This window comes from Tachysurus fulvidraco, chromosome 22, assembly GCF_022655615.1.
Source record: "Tachysurus fulvidraco isolate hzauxx_2018 chromosome 22, HZAU_PFXX_2.0, whole genome shotgun sequence".
Classification (NCBI taxonomy): domain Eukaryota; kingdom Metazoa; phylum Chordata; class Actinopteri; order Siluriformes; family Bagridae; genus Tachysurus; species Tachysurus fulvidraco.
In genome coordinates this window covers 8,102,727-8,119,999 of record NC_062539.1, presented here as the reverse complement: position 1 = coordinate 8,119,999, position 17,273 = coordinate 8,102,727, and the positions used below count along the sequence as shown (strand labels likewise).

The window sequence follows — 17,273 nt, the reverse complement described above, 5'->3', positions numbered from 1 at the left end:
TTTTAAAACTTATAACAGCTAAACACATGTTTACTGACACATGTCCATCATAATAACACATGTATTGTGTTACAAAATATTTAGGAACAGTGATTGACTTGCAACTTTGATGATAACACTAGCTGTATTGTCAAGGTGGACATCTGAGAATTTTAGGCAACTTTCAGTGTTTTACCGAGTGTTTTACCTTTTTGCAATGAATTGTGTACAAAATACAAAACCTGTCTAAATAGAATTGTTAAGGTCTGCTCCACGATCAACCAAGTCCAAGAAAAAAGACTATGCTCTCTAAGGAAGTAGCAATAGGTCCAGAGAGCAGAGGGTATAATAAGTCAACCTGACTGTGTACCTTCTAGGGAGTTTCTTAATTATGTAAATCCTAAGATAATTCATTAATTAATTTGTCATAAACCATTTTATATACACAAACCGACCATGTTACAGTGTGCTGCTCATACTCTGTCTACCTACTGTAAAGCTGAGATACAGAGTAGTAAAATATTATGCTATTAATCTTACAAGATGAAATCACCTCCTTTGTTGATGGCAAAGATTTTTTTAACCTTTAACAAATAGCAAAGTAATTTTATCTGTCTAACATAGATAATTGGACATTTTTTCCTTTATTCACTATGCTTACGTGCCAGAACACTAGAGGGCAACCATACATAACCCTTCAGTTGTACAGCTTTGACCTAGTTTTTTTGTTTGTTTTGTTTAGTATTTCCATAGTTTCTGTTTTTTACTATAGTAAAACTATAATAAAACATAACAACTCTTGTACTGTAAATAAAGACTCCCAAGACTTTTATTTATTGATTATAGCTCAGTGTTTAACAAGGCAGCTGTATTATTTATACAGCAATAAGCTTCTGATGTTAGGTTACCAGATAACATTTTAGTGTTTCTTTTAAACAGGGCATCAATCTCCGGGCAGTTAGCACAGCTATGTCTGTCCTGGCCTCAGTAAAAGCAGAGCTGAAGGCAAAAACAGCATCGATGTTCCTCTAGGGGACACTCTTTTCCTTCCAAGCTACATGGATTTGGGGAGGTTTGGTAATGGCAGGTCTCCTTTGAATCTTGGGAAGGGGCGAGACAGGAGGTTGGGGTGCTGGTTTCTGAGGAGGTTATTCCAGGTGAATGGCTTGGGTGATAAACGGTGATATCACGATATCTTGGTTCTTGGATGCGAGTCCTTGTAGCGTGGTTAAGGCTCTACAGATCACCTGGCATTTAAGGTGGGAGAAGTGACTGAACAAAGCGTGTACCTGAGTGTCGGCATCCCATACAGCAGATGCCCAGTCAAGGACCCTCCCTGGGAGTAGGAGCCTTAGAGAGTTGCACTTGGTTGACTTCTCGCAGTAGGCCTAGGGCTGGAGGGAAAGGCTTTGTACCTGCCTGCTTAGCCATCAATTCTTTCAGGCAGAGCCATTTATGCCTCAGGTTTGGGAGTGGGAATGCCGCACTTAGGAATTGTCATAAAGGTTAAAGTAATATTCAAAAAGTAAAGATAGTAATGAACTTGGTATTACACAATGATATTGGATATTTTTTTAATCAAATCAGCAATGTCTGATATATTCACATTTCAAGTAAAAAAGCTCATGATATCCAGAGATTATCAGGATTAAATGAAAAATGTATAGATATTAAGACATTAAATTTAACATGCAGTGAACACAACATATGTTATTGAATGAAGCCTCTCTCAACACCCCTTGGACACAGAATGATTACAAATTGCATAATCATGCAATACTAAATTCACATAATTAAAGCATAATCTTCTTAGATAGGTGTAAAGTGATGAGGAGTTTTTGTTTATTAGAGCATGTAAAAAAAAATGGCACTTGCTAGGTGTTTCAGGTGTTCAGGCTTATTGTAAAAAATAATTTTTTATATATATATTTGAAAGAACCACCATTGAAATTTGATCTTTTTTTATTCAGATATTTGTTGAAATGGAAACATTTGGGATTCAATTAATCTGATGATGTTTTGAATCAAACATTTGCAGAAATACTTTTTATAATAACTTTTTATAATATACTGTATATAGGCTCATAATGAAAATTACCATTTTAAAGACATTGTCTGTAAAAACTTTTGATAGTGTGAAATAGAATTCAATTAAATATGTAATAAGCTATAGTCTAGAAATTGTATAAAACCTAGAATTAATAAACAATAAAAAAAATTATTTTTATACCTGAATGCTGCTGATCTGTTTGAGTCCCTGTTTGATATCCAAATACACACTGTCCATTTCAGAGTCATTCTGGAAACTACTGGTTAGCATACCACCATCTAAGTCACACTGAAACAACTCTAAAATCTGAGATATTGCTTTTGAAACGACAATAATAAAATTTTGTTTAAATGCTGTTAAATAGTGTATTGTATCTGAATGCTGTTTTAACCCTTTAGGGGGTTAATAGATATATATTATTCATATATCTATGTATATAAAATATAAATACTTGTATCTCTTTAAAAGACATGTGTCCCAAATGAACATAACAATTATTTTAAGCCAAAAACTGTAATTCATAAAGCATTACACAGCTTTGCTAAATTTGATTATGAAATCCTCATGATATGATTTTATACTGTATATATGAAAGAAAAGTGGTCATATGCCTATAATTACTTTACTCTATCTGGCTTTGAACTAGGGTTTCTCTGCCTTTTTCTTATTGTTGTTGCTCTTTATGACTATTTGTATATTTGTTTGACAAAGACAAACCTATTTGTAATTAAACACAAAGCAACAGTCCAATTCAAATTTCTATTTCGGGAAAATTTAAATAAAATCCAGAAAAGTGTGTTGTAAAGTTGTTTGACAGGTTGAAAATTGATTATGCAAACCATTGAATTTTCCCCCAAGAAATACAGGTAAAAAGAACTTATTCAAGTCATTTTTGTTATTAGAAGGGCAGTGTAAGTGTAGAGAAGAGAAGAGAAGAGAAGAGAAGAGAAGAGAAGAGAAGAGAAGAGAAGAGAAGAGAAGAGAAGAGGCATAGGTAATCTGTCTATTGGTTAGTGTCCTGCCCTACAGTACATGGGTACATTATGTCTCAGTAGTAAGCATTTGTTTAACATCATTGCAGTTACTAGACATTATAGTAATGTTAAAAAAGAAACTATTGCTAAAACTTTTTTCCATTCTTACCGGATATTCTGTTCCTCATCTAGATTTCTCCTTTTCTGCCTTCAAAGCATAACATTAGCTTAAATAAGAGTCACGCGGACACACAAAAAAGGACTCTTATTCTACAATATAAATGCTAAAAGATAGATTGTGTATATACTTTAAACATCGTGACTTAAACATCATGGCTTAAATATCAAAAATACACACTACATTCCAAACTGATCAAAATAATTTAGATTTTTTTTCACATTTGTTGAAGGTTTTTCTGTGTTTTTCAGTTATTGCTTGAAACTAAAGAACTCAAATTCAGATTTTCGATTGAAAAGAGGCCAATTTTGATTAGCAGTCAGTATATGTATCATCAAACTAATGAAAGACTTTCTAATCACATGAGCCAATATTTTATTCACAATACAGTAGAACAAAGATAACATATCAAATGTTTAAACAGAGAAATTTTACACTTTTATTCACTAAATGAGCTTATTTGATGCCTGCTACAGGTCTCAAAATAGTTGGGATGAGGGCATGTTTACCATGGTCTAGTATCTCCTCTTCTTTTCAAAACTATTTAAAGACTTTGCTGAAGACGAGGTTTCTGGGGTTTTGGTGTTGGAATTTGGTGTTGGAAGCACCCGGACTCTTCTACGACAAAGCCATGCCATTGTAATACTTTAATTCAACAGAATGAGGCCAAGTTCTGTCATTACCATTCACAGCAAAATCCAAATGCAAGAAAGAGGTGTTCATTCCAGAGTGTCACAAACAGCATTTTTTGTACTAACTGTCTATGAAAAACATTAAATGTGCATGAATTACTTGCATAGGGTCATATCCAAAGCCAGTTGAACAGATTAAGAGGGTGAAATATGTTGGTCACTTAAAGCTTAAGCAGATCAGTGTTCATCTATGCTATCTCTCTAAATTCTCTATAACCTGTGTAACTAAACAGCAGGTCAATGGCTGCGATTCATATCTAAGCTTCCACATATCCATTGGCCGAAGTATAATGCGTCCATACATTTTGCTATTCTGTCCACACATTTGAAGTCAAATCTGATCTAATTGTCGTAGCCTAAACAATCTTTTCATGTTCATCAATGCCCAATAAGCAAACGAAAGTCCAGTCTGGACAGGATTTGGCACCGATAGGCATTCATATTACTCTTCAAAACAGCATCAGTCACAATCTGCTGTTTTTTTCCTATTCTATACAAGAGGCAATACAAGAGTCTATCACTATAAACTACAGTACACTATAAACTACAGTACCAGAAACAAATGAGTCCAATCTGAAGTCAAATCAATCCAATCCCTAGTATTCCCAGGATCCTACACAACTAGTGATGACAATAGATAGATAGATAGATAGATAGATAGATAGATAGATAGATAGATAGATAGATAGATAGATAGATAGATAGATAGATAGATAGATGGATGGATGGATGGATGGATGGATGGATGGATGGATGGATGGATAGATGGGTGGGTGGGTGGATGGATGGATGGATGGATGGATGGATGGATGGATGGATGGATGGATGGATGGATGGATGGATGGATGTGAGATTATTACTTTGCCTGACTAATGGAGAAGAAGTGTTCTAGTGCTGATCTTTAAGAACAAGGTTGATGTGCAGAGTTGTAACAACTACAGAGGTATAACGTTGATGAGCCACACAATTTTTTTAGTAAGAATTTCATCGTGCAGGGAAACATGCTTTCTGTCTGTGCATATGACAATAAACACTTTGAACTTTGAACTTGAATGAAGCTATGGGAAAGAGTATTGGAAGCTAGGCTAAGAAAGGAAGTGGATATTTGTGGTTAATAATGGCTTAATGCAGTAAGTAAAGTAAAGCTGAGCCCAAATGTGCCAAAATCACCTACTGTACATCCTTGCTTTGAAAGCACATAGGTACATGTTGCTAATAGCATAAAATTTTTTCACATAAAATAGCTTCTACAAATGTAAAAACTGTGATGCAGCTGGTTGTAGATACATAGGCTATTTCAAACATGACTTAACCCTCTTACCCCACCCCCAAAAGTCTTTGGGCTTTTTTTTTATGTTACAGAACAGGAGGACATTGCACTGTGTGTTTTGGGGCTTTCTATGGTTGGGTCAGCAACTATAAGCTAAGGCCATTGGATGCAGTGGTTAAGGCAGTAAGAGACTTGCAGGTAAGTTGTTTAATGCCCATTCCTCAAGAGTTAATTAGCACTATAGAGAGAGAGTGCCAGAGTGTAATATTCTGGAAGGTTATGTGAAGGTATGACGAGACATAGACAGGGAGAATCTAAGAAGCAACAGCTTGGTGAACCTCTCGTATGAGGTTCAGATCTTGCCTCCTTGTGTCCAGACAGCTGAAGCTGACTTCAAAGCCTTCACTGTGAACAGCTTGATTGATGGTTGCCACCAGTCTGGCTCTTCGTGTATCTACAGTATGTAGCAGCAAATCGTTTTGCAGACAGATGCAATTACAGGTAAAATAAAGGTTTTATTTACACAAAGGCTTGACTCCAAATTGGCAGACAATACGAAGGTGAATATGAAGGTCAAAAACGAAGGTTCAGTTGGGACCAGATGAGGGTCATTATTAAGCTGGTGACTGTGAACAAAGAAGTGAGTGTGCAGTCTGTGCAGCCATGTTTGTAGGCCACAGTGAATCTTGGATATTGGAGTGCAAAGTCTGTGAAACATCACAGGGAATTTCAATCTTTATAGGTCTAACAGTATAAGAGCAAGCTGACACTGTAGAGTACTGACATTTTCCTTCCACCTGACATGCAAGTTCATTAAACACTACTAAATAGGTACCATGTACCAGTACCATGGCCTCTAAAGAAAATAATAGAGCAATGAATAGTGATACTAATAAATCTTTTTGGATGTACAGAATAGCTTATTTAAAATCACAAATAAGTTGAATAAATGCTTCTGATGAGAGTACCCTTCTCTGTGGGTTTGTCTCTGATATGTTCCACCTCTGCATTAACTATCACAATTTTTCCTTTGGGAGAGTCTTGACAATTCAAATGTTAATAACAAATACCAGATTAAGTTAAACAGTTATTTATTTAGTTAAGGCTAAACAGGGATCACGGATGATTCATATATAACCAAACACATGTACAGTATATACAGTGTATTTCTCACAGTCCCAAGGTGCAAAAATATTAGCAATAAAATTTAAATAAATCAGGCATGATGTGTGCATGATCTTCCCACTGTTACCAGTGATAAAATACACTAAAGTTAAAATGATTCAAGAAAAGGAACCAGCAGGCTTGGTGTGGGTGACATCTTTTAGCACCCTTCAAAAAAATTCATGTGGTCATGTGGTCAGTTAATACTAGTGTCACATTCAACAAACTACTTTCACAGCACGCTCAAGTCTTGTTTCAGTCTTTACTTAAAAAACTCTGTGGAAAGTCCCAATCAAGCTATAATGAGGAAAACATGTTAAAATAGACACCACAAAATACAGAAACTGAAACTTAGTAATGCCTATATTTTTGATTAATGAACTGGATTATTTATGGACATATAAATAAGTCATATTTTCCTATTTGTTTGGTTTATTACTAACCATCTGTTTTGAAGCTTTATTCTCCTGCCTATTTTATATTAGCAGACTTATGAACACTTGTTTGGTAATCCTCCACAGAAAGTGGGGCATTTTAGTGACCAATAGACATTTTGCAATCCTTAGACTATTATGATAACTTCCACAATTCTCTTTTTGTTGTTTTAGTAACCTTATTGTGTGAAATGTTTTATACGCTGTGTCACTATTTTCAGTTTCTACCCATATTAGTGAATGATCTGTATAAAAAAAAAGTGAAATAAATAAAAATAAGTATTTTTTTTTTAATATAGTTACCCCATTTCAGGTTCATGTATTCACAAATTAATATTCAACTAAATAAAGCTGACATACTGTATGAAACAAATATAACAGACACCAGAAATAAATGCATCTTTTTCACTGTTGCTTTAACATTCTGACATATACAAGTGACAAATTAAAGTAAAACAACATGTAGTTGCTTTATTTGGCTGTTCTATAACTCTGTCAAGCTACTGGGTGGATGAATACTGTTTTTTGATACGTAGGCCTTACAGAAGGAAGTACAACTTCCTTCCTCACAAACAAGTTACAGTACAAGATGGCAATGGCAATGCAGCTTGTCTTCTTTCTCTACATGTTGGTCCCCATCACAGGTAAACTAATATCATAAAATCTTTCTAAAATGAAAAGGGTAAAGTGTTTTATATACTATAACCTAAAGTAAAGATTAGATAATGTTCAAAAAAGTAATGCGATCCTTCAGACAGTGACACATTAATGTTGGTGTGTAATGGAGGAAGTGTAAAATCTGATTGTTAGTTTGTGTTATTTACTTTGTCTTTTTGCCTTTTTACTCACATGTTATTTTCATAGAAAAGATGAAGGAAAGAGGTTCAGCTTGCACTTTATTTCACAATTCATGTTTGAGCATAGGTTGTTTCTGTCCAGTGGAGTAGGGTAACTACTAGGGTCCCCTGTATATTTTATAGTTTAGTTATTTTTTGTGAGAGTTCTATTAATATATTAAATTAATTTTTTATTAATTTTTAGTGAGATTCAGTTCTGGGCTCTGGCTAGTCATTTAAAAACTAGCCATCTTAACCTATAGCCAAAATATGTGAAGAATATGAGAGATTACTGCCAGAGGCAGAGCAATTAGTCTTACTGCAGCTCCTTTAATGTTGCCTGTATGTCAAATGCCAGCATCCCTGATAAGTTTTTGTGTTGTTCTATAGGTTTTAGAGGGATGTGCTTGGTGTTTTCATGTTGGTGCTCCTTTTTCTTTATTTATTAATGATGGCCTTTATGTTGTTGTATGGTACATATGAATGCTTTGCCACATTTCCAATTATAAACAGCTGTGCGCGTTTATGGAACCGCTTCAGATTTTTATCCATTTAATTCTGAAACATTGTAATTTACCAGCAAGGATGAGTAAAAATATGTATAATAATTGTTTTATTATTTCTATTATTCTTAGTAATTATTTATTAATTATCATCATTAGAATCATAATCATAATAGTAAATAATTTATCTTAGTTTAATTATTTTATTTATTTATTTGTTTGTTTGTTTGTTTGTTTGTTTGTTTGTTTGTTTGTTTGTTTGTTTGTTTGTTTTACATGACAAAAATCTGCCATATACATTGGCATGTTATATATGAGAAAAAGTCACATGAACTTAACCACACGCCTAATGGTGACCACAACCCAACTATAGCACAGGCCTTAGACTCTAGCCCTGAATATACCGTTTACATTTTGTGCATATACTGTTGTGTTATAGCTGTTTGAGTAAATTAAGATCCATATTTTAATAGTTTACAGACAAATTTTAATAAGTAATTGTACACAGTTTGGAAGATATTGCAGATTACTAGGATTTATTTATGAATGATCATGTCTATAATACATAATATCCATAAATAAATATAAATAATAAAAATAATGATACATTATAATAATTACATTAATTTGTTTTTGTTTTTTATTCCATGTCCAACTGAATTAGAAAGAAAGAATAGTCCCCTTATTTAACGAGACATGCTTGTTAATATGAAGCATGCAGCCCGACCATGCGGCGTACATTTTGTGTTGCAGATAAGAGGGATTCGTTTTCACACATTTGTGGATTTCTAAGGGACACGGAAACAACTCTGACTGTGGTTTATTTTGTTAATGGGAACAGTGTTAGTGAACTTGCCATTTGAAGTGAATTTAGTCTTATTTCCTACGTCCAATCGTGGGGATTAATCGATTCATGTGGAACTGTAATTGAACTGTTGTGGAGTCTTAATTCTGTATTTTGAACTTTTCAGTGCTCAAAGCTGTTGTGGACAACAGCTTAAACAAAGCTAACCCCATCACACGTTAAGGCTTGACTTGCATTAGGGTTAATGGATGTCATTTCAGTGTTCTTAGGCTGTTAGTTGTTCTGCGTGTTTGTCCTTGTTCTGTGTTGTTTATATCTGGCAAATTTCTGTACACTGTACTAACTAATGTACACTGTACTAACATATATGCTTGTACTGGTTGTGCATCATCTATTTCTCTGCCATTTATGGTGAAATATGTTGTGGCTCCTTTAAGAGCAGTGCGGCATTTTGCGGCAGACACGTGACACAGAACATAAACAAAAGCACATATCCAAAAGTCCGGGCTGGATCCTGACAATAAATGAATGTAACATAAAAATATAACACAAGTTATGAGTATAATGAAATAGTATATATTTGCTCTTTTCTTACAGTGTGTGATGATGTTTTTAAGCTGGTTAACAGTTCTGTACAACTGGACATACCAGAACATTTGGATAAGTCCTCCTCAATTTTTTTCTGGACATTAAAAAAAAAAGACATTAACATTGTGGTATATCTTAGAAATACCGAGACTACAATATATGAAGGATATGAAGAAATGGTGGAGTTCAATAACAAAACCTACAGTCTGACACTGAAGAACCTACAGAAGAGTGATAGTGTAATCTATGAAGCAAAAGTAGCTGGAAGTCGCAATATAATTGTTGCTACGTACCAATTACATGTGTTGGGTAAGTCTTAATTCCAAAATGCAGTGTGTGTGTGTGTGTGTGTGTGTGTGTGTGTGTGTGTGTGTGTGTGTGTGTGTGTGTGTGTGTGTGTGTGTGTGCATTGAGTAGCACTACAGTAATGCATGTGTGTGTATTTCAGATCCAGTGCAGAAACCAGTCCTTACTGCTTCTCTCCAGAGAAATGACACCTGTAATGTGACTCTCACCTGTGAAGCTCAGAAGCTCTCAGTAACCTCTCACTGCTACAATGATACTTGTGATATGAGGGAAAAGAAAACATCTGGAGACATGTTTCCTTTCCTCTCATTGTATGTTAGTAAAAGTTTTATCATTTGTAATCATAGCAACCCAGTTAGCTGGAAAAATTACACTATGGAGATAAAACATGTGAAACAACTCTGCCCTAGTGAAGGTGTAAGCATGCACACATACTGCCTGGTCTAAATGTAAGAGAATGTACCTTCTATATTAATGTACTATTACTAATTGATATTTGTGGTATGATTACATGATTAAGATTGAACATCTCTTCCTCTCCCTGCTGTTCCTCACCAACCCTCCTCCCCATGTTGTATCACACTGTTGAGATCTCACCCTCGTTCCTTAGAAAGTGTCATTTTAAAGGGCATGTTACTTGGGTAGAGTTAAAATATTCCTGGGTATAAACAGATGATGTCTCATGAAGCCTATTTCTTTCTGCCTGTCTCTTTAATGTCCATACATGTCTTCTATATGTAAGGAAAATACTCTCTAGGCTATATTTATACTTCCTTAATAAAATAAATGAAAGTATTTATTTTCTTAGTGTATAAACACATATTGAAAAACCTGCTGTTTTTTTCCAGAAAATAAAATTCCTATCATCTTTTCTTATTTTTTGTCATGGACCATTTTATATACAAACACAGACCATAGTACAGTGTGATGCCCAATTTTAAAAGATGAAATTGTCTTCCTCGATGATGGCAACCCTTTTTTTAACCTTTTACAAATGAGAATATATTTTTTTTTACTGACTAACTTAAATAATGTAATTGTCAGGAGAACATAGACATTTTTTCTCTGTTCACTATGTTCTCGTGCCAGACCACTAGAGGGCAGCCCTGCACGACCCTTCTGTTGTGTGATTAAATTCATCAGTTCATGATGTTCGCCTGTTTTGTGTTGTTTAATTAGCTACCTGATTTAACCTCTTTGTCACACTAAGTCTTTCTGAACCTTCTGTTGATGTCAGTATATTTTTGTGCCTATCTTTGAACAAGTTTTTGTGTATTCATGACTCTAGTGTTTGTTTTCTGTTACTTAAACTAGTAGTTTCTTTTGCACTGTAAATAAATCTTTTCTGCACCTGAGTCCGCCTTCATTACCTTCATTACACAATTTTTCAAGTGAAAAGTAACACAAATTAATACTCTTACAGCAACAAATGTCACTCTACTCTGATATAGTAGCAATAATAACCTTGGTCACTATGATATAACCAGAATTGAAAATAATTTTGTAGGAATTTTTATTTGATGACAAACTAGACCCACTGCAGTTTGCACTGAAACTGGAAAAGGCGTAGAGGACTTAAATATTTTCATCCTCTACAGCTGTATAAACATCATGAACAACCCAACTCACATGCAAGACTTTTATTTACAGAATATAGCTTAGCTTTACACAAAGCATGATGCAGCTGTATTTTTTTTTCATTGAGCAATTAACTTCTGATGCTAAGTCACCAGATAATATTTTAGTGTTACTTTTAAACTTTAGAACAGATAAACACACGTTTACTGACACATGTCCATCATAACACGTATTGCGTTACAAATATTTAGGAACAGTGATTGACTTGCAACTTTGATGATAACACTAGCATCTGAGAATTTTAGGCAACTTTCAGTGTTTTACCGAGTGTTTTACCTTTTCACAATGAGTTGTGTACAAAATACAAAACCTGTCAAAATAGAATTGTTAAGGTCTGCTCCACGATCAACCGAGTCCAAGAAAAAGACTATGCTCTTTAAGGAAGTAGCAAGAGGTCCAAAGAACAGAGGGTATAATAAGTCAACCTGACTACTTTATGTACTGTACCTTCTAGGGAATATCTTAATTATGTAAATCCTAAGAGAATTCATTACTTAATTTGTCATAGACCATTTTATATACACAAACAGACCATATTACAGTGTGGTGCTCATACTCTGTCTACCTAAAGCTGAGATACAGAGTAGTAAAATATTATGCTATTAATCTTACAAGATGAAATCACCTCCTTTGTTGATGGCAAACCTTTTTTTAACCTTTAACAAATGGCAAAGTAATTTTATCTGACTAACGTAGATAATTGGACGTTTTCCTTTATTCACTATGCTTACTGTATGTGCCAGAACACTAGAGGGCAACCATACATAACCCTTCAGTTGTACAGCTTTGACTTAGTTTTTGCGTTTTTTGTTTGTTTTGTTGTTTTTCAATAGTTTCTGTTTTTTACTATAGTAGTTTATCTTGTACTGTAAATAAAGACTCCCAAGACCTTTATTGATTATAGCTCAGTGTTTAACAAGAGGCAGCTGTTTTTTTATATAGCAATATGCTTCTGATGTTAGGGGTTTTTGTTTATTAGAGCATGTACAAAAATGGCACTTGCCAGGTGTTTCATTTGTTCAGGCTTATTGTTAAATCTCTTTTTTTTATATACATATTTTTGAAGTAGAATGAACAATCATTGAAATTAGATCTTTTATTATTCAGATATTTTGTTTAAATGGAAACATTGGGGATTAAATCCAGAATGATCTGCCTTTGCCTATTCACCCCAATTGCGAAGGGTTTTATCTATAGTCCAAATATGTGAACCAGTCAAAAGAATGAGTATTATCGCTATATTACCCACAGATTGCGAAAATGTGTATGATTGTGCCCTGTGAGGGGCTGATTCCACTGGGTGTGCCTTGTACTTCAAGTCATGTGATAGGCTCCAGGCTAACTGTATAGATGGCAGAGATACTGCAGATGGATTTTTTATTAGCACTTAGAATCCAGTTTATATTAGAATCTGCTTTATCCATTAATAAATAAAAATATTGTATCTGTGCTAATGTGTCCCAGCAGTGAAGAGGGGGTCATTATTATACTGTATGTCTTACATAAGAATGTAACCATAATAACATTGCACAATAAGCAGAACACAAGTTTTATTCAGGGGAGATTTTTTCCATTTCACTTTTGTACGTGACAAATTCTTGAATCTCTAAAGTGCTTTGATGTTAGCATACCTCCACATTGTCTTAAAACCTATTCAAATGTATTTACATACAGAAAAAATACATCACTATATTATGGTGATAAGTGTAAATATGCTTTATTACCATTGCCTTTATCACAAGTTAAGTCTTTGAAATACAGACTAGAGTCCATTCTGTATATAAACTGTACACAAAAGCAAGGCACTATGCTGTACATTTACAGTGTTTCATTTGTTAATTCATCTTTTAACTCTCCTCACATATTTCATAATGTTTTAACAAGTACAAGCAATGACTCCAAGATCTTCGATGCAAGAGATCACCTGACAACAGCCAAAGTTCCTTCACACAGTAAAAGTATCTTACGTCCTGGTAAACTCCACTGTAGATGGAAAATACAAGAGCAATTTGAAAATTAAAAGAGCGTACTGTACGCTCCCTTGCTACAAATTAGGCTACACTTTCCTCAAGCACACAGCACTATCCCAGGAAAAGTTGGGAAGACACAAAAACCAGACTGGATTACCTTTACTTGTGTAATAATAAGAGAACAGAATAGCTGTTGTCAAAGATGGTACAGAAACTTACTGCACAGCACAGTTCATAGAAAAGTGATGACACACAGTGGTGACTGTTGAAAGTGCATAGAAACAAAACACGTCAACATCATATACAGACACCACAGCAGGTAAACACCGTTAAACCTAAAGTGACATTTTGCATGACCCATTTCACCCTGTTGTCAAACGACAACATCAGCTTTTAATGACAAGCCCATACTACGAAGTCGTAGTACCCAAGTGCACACAACCAGAGCTGTGACAGAAACAGAGCATGGTCAACATCACTATTGAGAGGCAATTAAAAGAGTCCTTTGGCTTTTTTTAGGTTGACTTGCTTCCACCCTGGCAAGGCTTCATACTCCTCTCTCTTCATCTCCAGGGCTTTCTGGGGGGGAAAAAAGCACAGTGCTTATGAAAGGAGAGGAACACAATGAATGCATGAAAAACTCTCATAGTGCTACTTCTCAATTTTATTATGCTACACCAATAATATCTTGGATTCACAGAAGTCATAGCAGTCATTCATTCCCCAGTCATAGCAACTGCTTGTCTTCTATAGTCCAGTGTACAGCATTTGAGCTCACATCTCAGATGGCTGAAACAATGGTTATTATACACAGATGCTTATCCACCATGAGGAGCCAGATCAACAGATCATGAAGCAGTTTTTAAAGATGAATGAGTGAATAAATGGTTTCACACGTCTCAGAGGAATTTGGATTAGAAGAAAAAGCAGCATTTATTTTTCACATGTACATTAAAGCACAGTGAAATAGCTCCTTTGCATATTCCAACATTAGAAGTTGGGGTCTGAGTGCAGGGACAGCCATGATACAGCACCCCTGGAGCAGTGATCAAGGGCGCAATAGTGGCAGTTTTACAGTGCTGGGGCCTGAACCCAATCAACAACCCAGAGCATTAACCGCTTGAGCTACCACTGCCCTCAACTGTTCACAACTACAGTCTTTAAATTTCCAGGCACATGTAGCCTCACACTTAATAGGTGATGCATTTTATTGACCAGTAGATTTCAGGGAATTCAGAATAACAGTATCATTCTGTTGTGCTAAATTTTTCAGAAGGCCTTAGTATTCGCAATGCAGGAAAGCTTCAGGATGTGGTCATGCTCATCAAGTCTAAAGCCTTTAAAAACTTGAGGCTCAAGTGTGCACAACAGTGTCAAACCTTACACTTATTGTGTTCTGTGCAGCATCTGATTAAAGGAAAATATGTAAAGTTGGGAAACGTGAGAAAGGGTGCAAAAGGAAGAACATGAAGCAGATTCATTAGTGAAGGAAAAGTGAAGCAGTGCGTAGTAGAAAAATTCTGTGCCTGTGTAAGATCTTGTGATTTTTTAAAAATAAATACTCACCAACTCAGAAATCTCTAGACTAAAGTATAAAAAACAAAACATCAGACTCTTTTGTAAGAGAAACTATGGTCTCTAATGAAATACACTGATTCTTAATTTTTTTTGTTTTTGTTTTACATATTCTGGTTAAGCAGAGATAGTAAATGAACAATGGGAGTGGTCTCACCTCAAAGTCCTCATTTGATAAATAGATTTCAAGGCGCAAGGGGTCTACACCGTGGGGAAGGGGCCGACTCTGCAGTGCTGCAAGAGGATAAGTGCTTTGACAAAGACGAGCCAGAACATCCTCCACCAGCGTAATCTGGTTACCCATTTCTGCCTCCTACACACAAACACATAAGGGGTCCAAATGAAAAGTGCTGCATAATGCAAACTAGAAAATGATAACACTACAGCTGTATAACCTTTAGATTTCATTACCATCTCCTAGTACCTATTATTACTTATTCTTTAATAAACACTTTAACTCTAAGCAAAAACAGTTCATCTAAATAAATGTGCTGTATGTTTCATATAAAAATACATAGCACATACACACACACTATAATTACTGATCTTAGCTGGTTTTACCTCCTACACACTTTGCCTGCATAGCTGATGAAGGACTTTTGTCCAAAACGCCCTGCTCCTGTGGAAATCTAATTTTTTACACATTTGTGCTGTCTCACCTGTTCAATGAGCTCTGCAATATCCTCGCGGTGCTCCCAGCTGGGGAACATGTTTGTAAAAGTAAGAGGCTCCAGTCCAGCATGGATCAAATACGACTTCTGAGGATTCTGCTCATTCTTTTCTGTAAAAGAAGAATGAGCATCACTGACACACTCATAAAGCAAGGAGAGTTATTTACCCTATCCTTTCTCACCCTCGCCCTCACCCCCCTCCCAAAATGTTTTAAAAATAAAAACTAAATGCAGCAAAACGTACAAAAGTACAGACAATAGAACTAAAAAATATAGTGCACAGCCGTGGAGAACAACAAGGTTTTTAACGATGTGTATGCTTGAGGTTATGGTTAAATGGCAAAGTGATTTAATTTTTTTAATTTTTCTCCCTCACACCATTCTGCTACTGTTGAGACCAATATAATGCTGTGCTCAACCATAATAGTTTCACTGTCAAGCTGCTAACTGGTATCACAATTTAACACCTCACTTAACCTTCTGTGGTTTAAAAAAATAGTATATCTTCATATCTTCTTTAGTTTGAAACAAAAATAGCATGATGTCTTTAACAATCCTTGGCATACACTTCCGGGACAAGTCTGTTCTGTTTATTCTAACTCTATGGTCACGTCTCACCTCTGCAGTAACGGAGCACTGTTTCCATGGCGCATTTTCTGTCAGCATCCCAGCGGATCCGGGCTGAGCCGGGTGTTTCTGTATCCTGTGGCCACCAGCCCTGCCACAGGTAGACTTCATGATAATTATCCACCAGGAACAGAGCTAAAGTGAAAGGGAGTCAGAGAAAGAAGGAAAGGAAGAATTTGTATTTTTCAGCACCACATTTAAAAATAGCTCTCTTAACCAAATTGTCTTATAATTTAACAGACATAACAGAGCATGTGCATAAATTTCCAGGACAACCTACAATAGAAAACAAATTGCATTAGTGAGCTGCAAAACCTATATCTAACTTCATGTGGTAGACAGATCCAGAACATGGACACCTACTGAAGATAAACAAACACATTTTTCAATCTAGACCAAGGTTCTAAGAGGAGGACCACATGGGTCTATGTGAAAACAGACCTGAAATATGCTTTTAAATTTCAATAGAACCTTTAACTGACTTTTAAAATGAACAAAAAGCAACTGAAGCTAAACCTGCATGAGATTCATTTAATATATTTTGCTCAAACATTGTAATTGTACTCAATTATACAGCTTCAAGAGCAATATTTGTAAGGAGATAGAATGCAACTAGCTAACTAATATTCTGCTACAGCTGTATTCGTCTGACTGCTGATTTGGATGTCCCATTGATTCAAATAACCTGTTAATATTAGAGCAATCCAAACCCCAGACTACAATCCACACTACAGGCATGTTTTTTGATTTTGTTTTGTGCTTCTTGTGTTTCTTCTTCAGAATTTGGAATACTCCAAAAAAATCCACACATTCTGCACAGATTGTGAGCCAGGCGCTCTGGATCCTAGCAAAGAGCTGTGAGCAACTGATCCATTGTTACACGCCTGTGAGCAACTGATTCATTTTCAACTCAATTTTAATTAAAAATGTTTATGTAAATCACAAAACCTATTGCAATGACTGTGGATCCCCTGATGTTAGATGCAATTTGTAAGATTTCATTTTTTATTTGT

At 35.4% G+C, this 17,273-nt stretch overlaps 2 protein-coding genes across 15 annotated transcripts in view; one reads left to right on the top strand and one right to left on the bottom strand.

The window, feature by feature from the left end:
* svilb (supervillin b) overlaps positions 1-17,273 on the bottom strand; it is a 64,131-nt gene that overhangs the window by 7,726 nt on the left and 39,132 nt on the right. For 12 of the 14 annotated variants that reach the window (XM_047806445.1, XM_047806437.1, XM_047806438.1 and 9 more), the window contains 4 exons: positions 16,252-16,395; positions 15,622-15,743; positions 15,120-15,275; positions 12,951-13,966 (listed from right to left, as the gene is read on the bottom strand). In XM_047806445.1, the coding sequence (XP_047662401.1) occupies positions 13,880-13,966; positions 15,120-15,275; positions 15,622-15,743; positions 16,252-16,395 (509 nt within the window). In that variant the 3' untranslated portion in view covers positions 12,951-13,879. Of the gene's footprint in view, positions 1-12,950; positions 13,967-14,953; positions 14,973-15,119; positions 15,276-15,621; positions 15,744-16,251; positions 16,396-17,273 lie in introns of those variants that run through there. The other 2 variants (XM_047806440.1, XR_007139126.1) reach the window with 2 other exon arrangements.
* Positions 7,231-11,134, top strand: LOC113636969. Its single transcript, XM_047806454.1, has 3 exons — positions 7,231-7,385; positions 9,483-9,782; positions 9,922-11,134. Exons 1-3 carry the CDS (start codon positions 7,331-7,333, stop codon positions 10,224-10,226), a joined length of 660 nt encoding a protein of 219 aa, XP_047662410.1. The 5' UTR covers positions 7,231-7,330; the 3' UTR covers positions 10,227-11,134.